The sequence below is a fragment of the Pristis pectinata genome, chromosome 10 (assembly GCF_009764475.1).
Source record: "Pristis pectinata isolate sPriPec2 chromosome 10, sPriPec2.1.pri, whole genome shotgun sequence".
NCBI classification, from domain to species: domain Eukaryota; kingdom Metazoa; phylum Chordata; class Chondrichthyes; order Rhinopristiformes; family Pristidae; genus Pristis; species Pristis pectinata.
The window spans coordinates 51517786-51529983 of record NC_067414.1 but is presented as its reverse complement, the minus strand read 5'-3'; the positions used below and the strand labels follow the sequence as shown (position 1 = coordinate 51529983).

General features: G+C 40.6%; 1 protein-coding gene across 5 annotated transcripts in view; it reads left to right on the top strand.

The window, feature by feature from the left end:
- The window catches only part of med23 (mediator complex subunit 23), a 64878-nt gene extending 57573 nt beyond the window's left edge, over nucleotides 1-7305 (top strand). For 3 of the 5 annotated variants that reach the window (XM_052024222.1, XM_052024221.1, XM_052024218.1), the window contains 2 exons: nucleotides 4205-4336; nucleotides 4847-7305. In XM_052024222.1, the coding sequence (XP_051880182.1) occupies nucleotides 4205-4336; nucleotides 4847-5017 (303 nt within the window). In that variant the 3' untranslated portion in view covers nucleotides 5018-7305. The remainder of the gene's footprint in view (nucleotides 1-4204; nucleotides 4337-4846) is intronic. The other 2 variants (XM_052024220.1, XM_052024223.1) reach the window with 2 other exon arrangements.
- The last annotated feature ends 4893 nt before the right edge of the window (nucleotides 7306-12198 follow it).

Here is a 12198-nt window from a genome sequence, read left to right as displayed (position 1 = left end):
GTCAGTTCTTGTTTACAAAACTCTAATGTTAGTGTGAATTTCAAGTATTCTCTCACAGTTTAAGGCAATGTGCTACTGAGAACATATTGGAAAATGAGTTTGCCATTTCTCAGATACATAGAAAAAATGTGGAAACACAGGGCGGATCAGGCAGCATTGTGAAGGGATAGTTAACATTTCAGGTGAATGACCTTTTTGATCAGAACAAGGAAAACATAGAAATATTCAGTACCTTGACAAATAAAGTGTACTTATTGACATTGTTTACTGTCATTTTTGTTAAACCATCTTTATTTTCTACTCATCATCTCTCCAAATTTTCATATATCTATGTTTGCTGTTAAATAATCATCAAACTCTTCATTTTAAGGTGGTGATCCATAGATTTGTAGTTGTAATTTAGAACAAAATTCTGCTCTTTTTCACTGTCTGTGGAACTTTGAAACTTCCAATGAGGAATTTGCTGATGTATTTATTTTCTTACTCTCACTTGCCCTGTACAAATTATTTGAAGTTAATTTCCAATTAAGAAATATATCATTGTATATAACTCAGTTGTAAGATGTTGCATCCGAATAACAACATTTTTTACTACATATCTGCGTAGGATGATCCATTTTCTTAGAGGAGCAGTTTATTTCCATTCTCCATCAATATTGTTATCCTCTTAACCATGGTTGTCATCATTTGAATTAATCATATTCCTGCAAATCACACACATTGATTCAATAAGTAATTTAAAACCATTAAATCATTCATGGCAAAGGTTTCACAATTACATCAGATTGTATGTTACAATCTCCTGTTGTACATACAACAGTGGAGGCATCCACTTTTGCCTTTGATGCTATGGACTTTGCTTGCTCTGCATCTTTTTTTGGGGAAGGAGCTGGGATGCCATTTGAAAATGGGAAGAAAATACAGCTTTAAGTCGCCAACTCCAGTGATTCCATTTACTGCCCTGCTCTGTGCCAGATGGTATGCTCATTACTATTCACGCAGTCTCTTCTATATTATAAGCGATTTGAAGGATTGTAGCAAACTGTGGTTGAAAGCCTCATGCTGCATGTGAAAATGGGCCCCTAAATGGTTTCCAAATAATTGTTTTCTATTAGTTGGGCAGGCACAGTAGTGTAGCGGTTAGCGCAACGCTATTACAGCACCAGCGATCTGGGTTCAGTTCCAGCCACTGTGTAAAGAGTTTGTATGTTCTCCCCTTGTCTGTGTGGGTTTCCTCCGGGTGCTCCGGTTTCCTTCCACGTTCCTAAAATGTACAGATTAGGAAGTTGTGGGCATGCTATGTTGGCGCTGGAAGCATGGCGACAATTGTGGGCTGCCCCCAGAACACTCTGCGCAAAAGATGCATTTCACTGTGTGATTTGATGTACATGTGACTAATAAAGATATCTTAAAACTGTGGGAATTTTTTGAAGAAGTACTATACTCTTGAAATATGTTGTTTATGTAAAGGGTATGAAAACCTTTTGAATACAGTTAAATGCAAATAATAATGGCGTAGGGAAAACTAATATTCTCCTATAATTTAATGAGCCACTGCAGTTCAGTTAATTTCCAAGTCTTTGTGTGTATAAATTATGCAGTTTTTAAAAGCAAACATTTTGTGGGGAAATGTACCTTTCTCTTTGCCTTTCTACAAGTTACGCCAGGCATGATTTGAATTGTTTCTTCACCAAAAAAAAATTATGCAACAAATTAATGGCTTGAGGAGAAGTCTGCACCAGCTACCCTCCTCTCATAGCCAGGACATGTTAGGGGCAGACTGGAGAAAAGCATCCAGCATTAAGGCAATTGAGCAAAAAGCTTGTTCAAAGAGGTACGTTTCAATAAGTGTCCTTCAGAAGAAGAGGTGAGACAGGGTGGTTTGGGGATGTAAGTTGAAAGTTTAAAGGTTCAGGGGCTGAAGTGCCTTCATGGCTGCCATTGGTGGAACAATTGTATTTGGGTTTGATTAAGTGGCCTTAGTTGAAGGAGGGCTGAAATCTTAGTAGATTGTTGAGCTAGAAGTAAGAGAGTGAGGAAGAGAGTGATGGAGAGATTCATAAATGAAGAAAATTTTTAAATGGGAACACTGCTTAATTGGGAACTGAAATAGGTTAGCAAGCATAAAGTTGAATGAGACCCTTTTTAATGTTGCAACCAATTGCTGCCTTCAGATTTAATAAGGTGGTGTGAAATTTGTTCACTGGTACTCTCCTTTTAATTTACCCTTTCTCCATTGCTTCCCTTAAGCCTTGATTTATCTAATTTTGCTTTTCCCCAGGTCACACTATTTAACCCCCATGGAGAACAATTTAATCTGACCTGGATGTGCTAAAATTCTGCTATGTTTTAGCAGCAGAATCACTTGGATTTGCTGATATGCCCTTTTCACTATTTTGCAGTTTGTTTCTCATGATATCCATGTGAACAGTTGTAGCCAATGGCACTTCAGGTCATGCTGAATTATTGTACATTTAGGCAACTGTAATTATATAAGAAATCAGACAAATAGGGGGAGAAAATGGAGTGGTAAAAAAGGAATCTTTGGGTTGCATAAGGGAAAGATACTGAAAAGGCAGAAGGAGATATAAGAGTGGTTCAGGATGGGAAGCAGCAAGTGAATAGAGAAGAGGGTGAAAACTTGTGAACAGTATTGGTCTTATTTAAGGAATGATATTAATGTATTGGCAGCACTTAAGAGAATGTTTAATGGACTAATACCTGGAATGGGTGGATTATCTCAAGTTGTGACATAGGAGAGGGTAAACTTGTGTACATTGTAGTTTAGAAGAGCGACAAGGGACTTCCTTGAAACATAGAAAACCCTGAGAAGATAAATATGGATTTCCATAGAGTGGCATGGGTGAAGGGTTGGGGACGAAAAGCAGTGTAGATCTTGGTGGGTGGGTTGGCTTCTGGCAGTCAGTAGAAGGCTCATGATTGCCATTTGGGGATGGAGACTGGTGAATTGGTGGACTGTGATTTTATGGTGGGTTGGAGATGGAGGTAAGAGGGGGTCAGCTGATAGGATGTGGGGTGACGAGAGGCCTGAAGAAGAAGCCAGCAAGTAAATAGCTTGAAAGGAAATTGCCTGAGTCAAGTTCTGATTGTCAGCTGAGGCCTACTCAGAGAGATTTTCTTGAAGTCATGGAAAATTAAGTCTCAGAGATTGAAAGCCCACTTCTCCAGGAGTGAACTGTGAATGGTACTCCAGCACAAATGGAAATCCTGGAAGTGACATCTAGATATGGGTTTCACATAATTTGTTGCTGTTTTTTGTGGCAGGTGCACAGGGGAACCCAAAATGTACATCACAAATTTGTGAGCCTTGTTATGAGCCTCCAATTATTTTTTTCATAGAAATTGAATCAAATAATCCATAAAATCTAACTTTCAGGCAGTTGCATCGATCTGGCCATGATTGTCTTTCAGTCCCTTCATTGGTGAGCCCTTAAATACTGCTGTCCTTCTATTCGTTTACTTGCTTTTATTGAGGTCTGTTTTTCTAGTAATCATTCTTTCTCCTTTTAAGTAGCCCTGCCACATAATGTTATGTTATTTCAGTGTGGTTGGGAACTGGCCACTGTGCATCCCACTGGAATTTCACGACAGTTGTATTTCTTTGCTATGTATCGCAGTTTCATTGCTTCCAGTGATAACATTATCCTCTATATGTTTCTTTGACAGCATCAAATTCTTTGGCATTTATGCATATTAATGTTAACCAATGTTTTTGAAAGTTTGTTAGAAACCTCTTGAGCAGTTGACAAGTTGATCAGCTGGAAGGTGATGTACTTGTATGGAATTGACAAAGATGGCAAGCTCAATTTTCTTCTCAACTGATTCGTCACATAAAATTTTGAGATGATGCATTCTGTTTTTTCTGTCTAAGTAAAGCTCCATGCAGTTATAAATTGCTCTCCATCAAAAGAGACAGTTTAAAATAAAAGGTTGAGTGTTTATTATGATTTGCAACTAATGAGATTTGCTTCTCCTTCTGTAACACTCTTTTGAAGATTTGCAGCAAAACCTTAACTTTTCTATTCCTACATGTGTATGGATCCATTGACAACTTGATGTTTTCTGTTCAAATGTTAAAGAGAACAGTTTGTTGTATTGAATTTATTAAGGTGAATGATGAGTAACTTCTGGATTTCTGGCAGAGCTAGTGAACTGAATCAATTTTAACATTTATTCCCTGCAGATTGGCATAGCGTTTTATGAGATGTTACAGAACGTAGATCAAAACAGCAAACATTTGAGCTATATGGACCCTATTTGTGACTTTCTATACCATGTAAAGTACATGTTTACAGGAGACAGTGTGAAGGATCAGGTGAGTAGATTATAAGGACCTTTAATAAGTTTGTATAAGGATATGTAAGGTCATAAAATATGACACAGCCTGTGTAGAACTTGGGTGTTTGAAATATGAAGCATCATGAAGATGGAAAGTCTGTTACCTTGAATATTTTTCATTTTTATTTTCATCAATCATCGGTGGAATCAGCAGAGGATTTAAGGGATATGGGATAAACAGCAATGTTGTTTGTCTGGAATTACTGCTGAGTTCCATGCATTGTTCAACGCTGATACTTTGCCTTCTAGCTTGAAATCTTGGATTGTTTGCAAGTCATGGGACTGGAAGGCTTTAGTGGTCTTTGTGGCCCAGCAGTGAAAATTCTGAAGCAGCATTCCTGTTTAATAAAGTAATGAGGGGTGATTGGGCAATCAATTCTCAAAGATAAGATTGGCCAGTTGATGAATGCAGACACATTAATTTTCGTTCATAATTTGTATAGAACCAACCAGCACTCTAATTTAAGATTTTGCTCCTTATTTCTAGGTAGAAAAAATTATCTGTACATTAAGGCCAGCTTTAAAACTCCGGCTGTGCTTTGTGACTCACATAAGTAAAGTGGAACCAGCAGCTCCAGTACAACCAACAAGCAGCGCTTCTCCAGCCATCCCTTCCAGCCAGGTCTCCACTGGCGTTGCTCTGCCAGTAACACAATAAGAGGATGTGGGTAGCATTTCATTTTGGTAGTGCAAATGTGGTAATGTGATATTTAGTATTTAAGACCAAATCCTACCATAAGGCTACGTTTTAATCTTGTACTATTTTTTATTTGATGATGTAAATAACACTGGCCAGTAGGGCTTGCTAACTGCACGTATTGTGCAGAAGTTGCGTTTCCTATTCATTAATCTTAGTCGGAATGCCTCTGAGTGCCACTTAAGTAAAGCAAAATGAACTGTCTACCACATTCAGTGGCTCATTCGCTGATTAACTGTGTGAAATATTGTAACTTGCATATACAATAGATCCTAATGTTATATACTAATTTAATTTGTTTCTGTTGGTGATGCCTTTTATTATTTTTCTCCACACAATGGAATGGTTTTTATTTAAGCTGAAAGCAACTTTTATTCTTATTTTGTGTTCAATTGCCTACTGTTTGTATAACTTTGCTCACCAACTGTAACCATTGGTGTGTTTTTAACCAAATATGAGTTGAGTGTCCAAAGAACCCACAGCCATGTTGATATATCTTGTCAAGTAATCCTGATTTGCCGTCTGCCACAACAGCCAGGACCTCCCTGTGGCCACCCACTTAAATTCCACATCCCACTCCCATACTGACATGTTGAGGCCAGACGCAGGTTGGAGGAAAAACACCACCTCATATTCCATCTTGAGAGTCTCCAACCTGATGGCCTCAACATCGATTTCTCTAACTTCTGGTAACCCCACCCCTTCTTTTCCTTCCCCCCCCCCCCCCACTCCACTCCTTTGTCTTCCCTTATTCCTGTGGCTCTCTTCCCCCACCTTGATGACCTGCCCATCTCCTCTCCAGCCCTCCCCCATCCTTTATTCCATGATTCACTGCCCTCTCCTACTGGATTCCTCCTTCAACCCTTTGCCTCTTCTACCCATCACCTCTGAGCTGATTACATCTCTCCCACCCGCCTACCTTCCCCCCTCTCACCTGCACTCGCCTGTCACTTGGACTCAGCTATCACCTGCCTGCATGTGCTCCTCCCCCACCACCTTATTCTGCCTTCTGCCCTCCTCCTTCCAGTCCTGATGAAGGGTCTCAGCCCGAAGCGTCGACTGTTAATTTCCCTCCATAGATGCTGCCTGACCTGCTGAGTTCCTCCAGCACTTTTTGTGTATTGCTTTGTTAGTGGCACCCTTTCCAACAGGATTCTGTTTTAAGTGAGTTGTTACTTTATTGTGTAAGCTTCTTTTCAAAGGAGTCCTATCTTCAATTATCACCCCTGAATTTTCAGCGATCAGTCCATATTTCAAATCTTAGATTCTTCAGGCTTTACTTTGGGATATAAGCTGGTCTCCAAACAGTTTGAAGACCTTTAAATACATTTTTTGAGCAGAATTATATGTCTGAGAGGTAGACAACCCAAATTTCTAATGGTGTACTTATTTTTGCTTCACCTTCTGTAATAAGGATGGCAAGAATTCTTTGTCTATTGGCCTTAAAATGTTTCCATACTTAAGAATGTGAGTGCTTTTATCCAGAGTTATACAGGCATACAACATGGAAATAGGACTTCAGCCCACCGAATACATGCTGACCATCAAGCACTTATGCTGATCCCATTTTATTTTCTTCACGTTCCCATCAATTTCCCCCAGATTCTAGCACTCCCCCCTACACTAGGGGTAACTTACAGAGGCCAATTAATCTGCCAACCTGCATGTCTTCTGGGATGTGGGAGGAAACTGGAGCACCCGGAGGAAACCCATACAGTTACACGAAAAACATTCAAGCTCCATGCGGGCCTTAGCAGAAGTCAGGATTGAACTCTGGTCTCTCGAGCTGTGAGGCAGCAGCTGTACTAGCTGTGCCACCTAATCTAACATCTGGAAGGTTTCTTTTAAAACTCTGATTTGAATTTAGATGTAATGTTCTTTAAACAATGAAATCTTGCTGCTTCATCCAGTTAATAATCTAAGTAACCGATAAAACTACTGCACAAATGAATTGAGCTACAAATAGTATGACCATTTCATATCAACAGTGAAATATTGAAATTTTGATAGTCAATAAATTTATTTTGTTAAAATGAGATGGTTGAGGTTTTGCAAATTTGTTGCTTTCCCAGGTTAAATCATTAGCCAATTTACCTTAATCGACTGGTTAGCACAGCCTGTGTGGAGCTTGGGTGTTTGAAGTACGAAGCATCATGAAGATGGAAAGTCCATTACCTCAGTTTGTCTTTAACAATAAAAATTGTACAGTATTGTGATAATAAAGTGCATCAGTCTTCTTTATTAATGAATTTGTAAAGTACTCTCACTGATCTCAAGACATCCCAAACTATTTTACAGAAAATTAAGTAATTTTGAATGACATTCACTCTTGTACTCGACTTCAGTCATCCTCTAACTTGAGGATAACTCATTTTGTGAGTTTTGAGATGGTTAATGAGACCAATGTGGGACCTGCAGACTTTGCCACAGTTGAGACGGGTATCGTTTGACTGGACTGGATAATTTGGGAGATGGTGCACAGGTTCTGCCTTGTACACTGAGGTTTGAGAACATCCTGTAATTATTTCCTCTGTTTACGTGTTAATTTCATGACATGATGGAGCTCAGAATAGAGTGTTTTGGGAATTTGCTATCAGGCATGCAGGTGATGTGTCCTTTTTTTTTTGGACCCAACAGAGTACAATTAGGGCCTCAATGCTGGGGATGTTGATTTGCTTATTCAGCCAGTAAGTTTGGACTATTTTGTGGAGATACGTTAGTGGTATTTTTCCAGTACTTTGAGATGTCCACTGTGGGTAGTCCATGTCTCAGAAGTATACAAGAGGTCAGAGATCTCTACTGCCCAGCAGAGCATGGGCGCCATGCCCAATTTGAGGTCATTACATTTTCTTTAGGCAGCCAAAGGCTGTGTTGCACACTGAAGGTGGTGGTGAATGTCTTCACCAATGTCTACTTTGAATTTGAAGTGGCTCCCATATCGTGCAAAGCAATCCATGTTTTCTAGAATCTTATCATGGGTCGCTATTGTCAGGGACAATGTTGTGCAGTGATGGCACATTGGTAGATGGCCTTTGTTTCGTAGATATAAAATGCAAGACCCATTCACCCGATACTTTAGTGAACGATGCAACTATGACTTGGAGCTTAGTCATCAGACACCAGCACGTGCAGGCATTGTCTGCACATCGCCAATTGATACCAAATGCTGGATGTCATTGTGTCACCAAAAGCCTGTGGCACAGGTTGAACAGTTCCTGATTTGTCCGGCAGACGAGCTCCACCTCAACTGGAAGCCTATTGAAGGTAAGGTGCAGCTTGGCAATGAAAAGGATTGAGAAAAGGAAAGAAGCCTTACCTGAGATTGGGTCTTTTCAACCCCATTAGTTCAGATCATGGCTTGCATACCGACATGTAGCAGGTCTAAGATGGAGACACATTTTAGGGGGAAGTGAGATTTGAGAAAGATGCTCCACAGTCCCCTTAACAGTGTCAAAGGCTTTTTGTGAGGTTAAAAAAAAGGCCATCTGGAGTGTTGCTCCCTGGATTTATCTAAGAGTTGACATGTCCCTTGTGCAACCAAACAGTGTTATTTATGGTTCAGCTCTTTGACCACCGGGAGGAGAAAATTGAGGAGGCTCATGCCGATGACTTTTAGTGTGGCTGACAGTCGGGAGACCGTGGTGCAGTTCCACAATTGGAAATGGAGTAGACGTGGTTGAGGGGAAGCTATGGTTAAGGAAAAAGGAAGGCATCTTGGAAGCACTGGGGTGAAAACTGTCACTATGTAGACAAATGTGAAGGAGCCAGAGAAACGAGCATGGAATGGAGTACCTGCTGGAAGCAGAAGAGGAAAAGATGTGGTCAAGATAGCTGTGGAGGGAAACCTGTGAGCTTGTAATGGATGGAGATACAGAAACTGCATGAAAAGGCACATTAAAAACATAAGAAATGGAAGTGTGTAGGCCATTCAGCTGCTTGCATATTTGCTCTGCTCGTCAATAAGATCATGGCAGATCTCCTGCCTCAGCACCACTTTCCTGCAATAACCCCATGTCCTCTAATTCCCTCAATGTCCATCAATCCCTGTTAAAATTATCAGTGACTGGAATTCCAACGATACACCACCATCTAGGTGAAGACGTCTCATCTGATCCTTATCTTTAGACTGTGACCCCTAGTTCTCGACACCCCGGCCAGAAAAAGCATAAATTCAACATCCATTCTGTCGATCTCCATAATCTTATTCAAATGTACAAAACAATTGACTCTTATTCTTCCAAGCTCATGAGAATACAGGTATAGTTTTAACCTCTCTGCATACAACAAATCTGCCATTCAAGAAATCTCTGCACTCCTTCCTATTGCAATTATATCCTTCCATGGGTGCTGGTGCCCCCTGAATTGAAACACATTTCTCCCACACCAGCCTTTGTGCCATGCATTCAATTGTTCAATATCAATTACCCAACATCAATTTGCAAGTGGTTCAGACAATCTCCCAGTGATTATCATCTTTGCAGTTCTTTTTAATTTGGACCCTAGCTGCTGGCAGTCCTTCAGCAGAACCTTGAATGACAGAAGAATTCTGTATGAAAGCAGAAAGAAGTTCCAATAGGTTTTTTTTGTTCTCTCGTTTTCATTCATCTTTTTACATCCAGAAATGTCACCTACAATTAACAAACCTTCACCACCAGGCTTGTTATTCAGCACTGCTGCCAATCCCATCACAGTCTCTTACGATTTTCATCTTATCACAGACATTCCCGTGGTTCTCTCCGTCCCTCTCCCTTGTCCAAAGCTTGAAACATTTTTGTCTTCTAGTTGTCTAATTCCGATGAAAGGTCATTGACCTGAAATGTTAACTCAGTTTTTCTTTTCCCACACAGATGCCACATGACCTGCTGAGTATTAACAAAGCACTTTTTGCTTTCTTTAAAAAACCTTGACTCTGTTGTGCTTTGTTAAATGATGTGTAAGTGAGTTTTTAATGGTATGTCAATCTTCCTGGCCATAGCAAGCTAGCTTTGTATGATGTAAAAACAGAGAATGCTGGAAACTCAGGCGAGGCAGCATCTGTGGAGAGAGAAAAATTAATGGTTCAAGTTGGAGATCCTCCGTCAGATTTCCGCATCAATATTCTTTTGATTTTCACAAGCTAATTTTATATCTGTGCTCTAAATCTGTCAGTGAAACATTCCAAATTGTTTTTATAATTTTTTAGTTTAACTTTTGACATTGCTTCTACCATGATCTCTGTGGAATGTTCCAATGTTTATTGTACCTCTATAAAATGTTTAAAAGGTTCATTAGTAGTTGCACTTTGCCTTTTTCCATGCTGTGAAAGTTGTCTAATGTCATTGGTTGCTTGGTCTGCTTGATGGCATCGTTATTGCTAGATGCCAGGGACTTCTTTAAACTAGTACCTGATGACCATCAGCAAAGGGCTAGGTAGAAATTATAGTGGAGACTTCTATTCCTTATTTAGGATCTGGGCATTTATTGCTCAAACCTAATTGCCCTTGAGAATGTGGAGGTAAGCTGCCTTTTTGAACTGCTGTGGTTGTTCTGGTGAAGGTACAACCACAGTGCTGTTGGGTAGGGAGTTCCAGGATTTGGATCCAGTGGTGGTGAGAGAATGGTATATATTTTCAAATCCGACTGGTGTGTGACCTTTAGGGGAAGTGCAAGTGATGATGCTGGCATGTGCCTGGTGCCTTTGTTCTTCTTAGAGGTCGCAGGTTTAGGAATTGCAGTTGAAGTGGCCTAGACAGGTGACTGTAACCACAGTGAATGAGCTGCCTGTCAAGTGGAATGCTTTGTCCTGGGTGGTGGGGAGCTTCCTGAGTGTTGAAGCTGCACTCCCCAGGCAAGCAGAGGATGTTCCACCATACTCTAAACTTATACATTATAAATGACGGAAAGAGGTGAGTTACTCACTGCAAGGTACTCGGCCTCTGACCTGCTCTTTTATCCACAATTTTTATGTGGCTGGTCAGTTGTGCTTCAGGTCAATTGTCACCCCCAGGATATTTATCATTGTAGTCTCAGCGATAGTCATACCATTTAATGTTAAGGGTACGTTGTTAGACTTGCTCTCGTTGGACATGGTCGTTGCCTTCACTTTTGTGAAATAAATATTACTTGCCACTCATCAGCCCATGTCTTTCTGCACCAACTTCTTCATTATGAAGGGAATTGAACAATGTGCAATCATCAATAAACATCCTCACTTCTGACCATATGATGGAAGGAAGAACATTGACGATGCAGTTGAAGATGTTTGGGGCCCAGGGCACTGCCTTGAAGAACTTCTGCAGTGCTGTTTGGATGGGATGATTGACCTCTGACAGCCACCTCTTCCTTTGTGCATGAAGTGACTCCAGCTGTTAAAATGTTTCCCTTTGCTGCTTATTGACCAGCTTTGCCAGGGTGCCTTCATGCCACACTCGGCCAAATGCTACCTTGATGTCAAGGGCAGTTAGTCTCACCTCTTTGACCCATGTTTGGACCAAGGCTGTAATGACATTTGGAACTGAGTGGCCCTGGCAAAATGCAAACTAGGCATCAGTGAGCAGGTTATTGGTGAATAAGTGGCAATTGACAGCACTGTTGACAACACCATCTACACTTGCTGCCTCAGTAAAGCAGCCAGCATAATCAAAGATCCCACCCACCCCAGACATTCTCTCTTCTCCCCCCTCCACTGGACAGAAGATACAAAAGCCTGAAAGTACGTACAGCCAGGCTCAAGGACAGCTTCTATCCCGTTGTTATAAAACTATTGAATGGTTCCCTTGTACTCTTGACTGCACAATCTACATCATTGTGACCTTGCACCTTACTGTCTACCTGCACTGCACTTTCTCCGTACTGTAACACTTTATTCTGCACTCTGTTATTGTTTTACCTTGTACTACCTCAATGCACTGTTGTAATGAGTTGATCTGCATGGACGGTATGCAAGACAAGTCTTTTACTGTACCTCAGTACATGTGACAATAATAAATGAATTTACCAATTTATTCTCGGAGTCTCCTCACTATAGCTATTTTACTAGATGCCACAGGGTTGCAGAGCTTTGATATGATCATTTGGTTGTGACACTAGTTAGCTCCATTTCTTTTCACTGTTTAGCAGGAGTGTAGCGCTGTGTTGCAGATTCATTGGGTTAGCACATCATC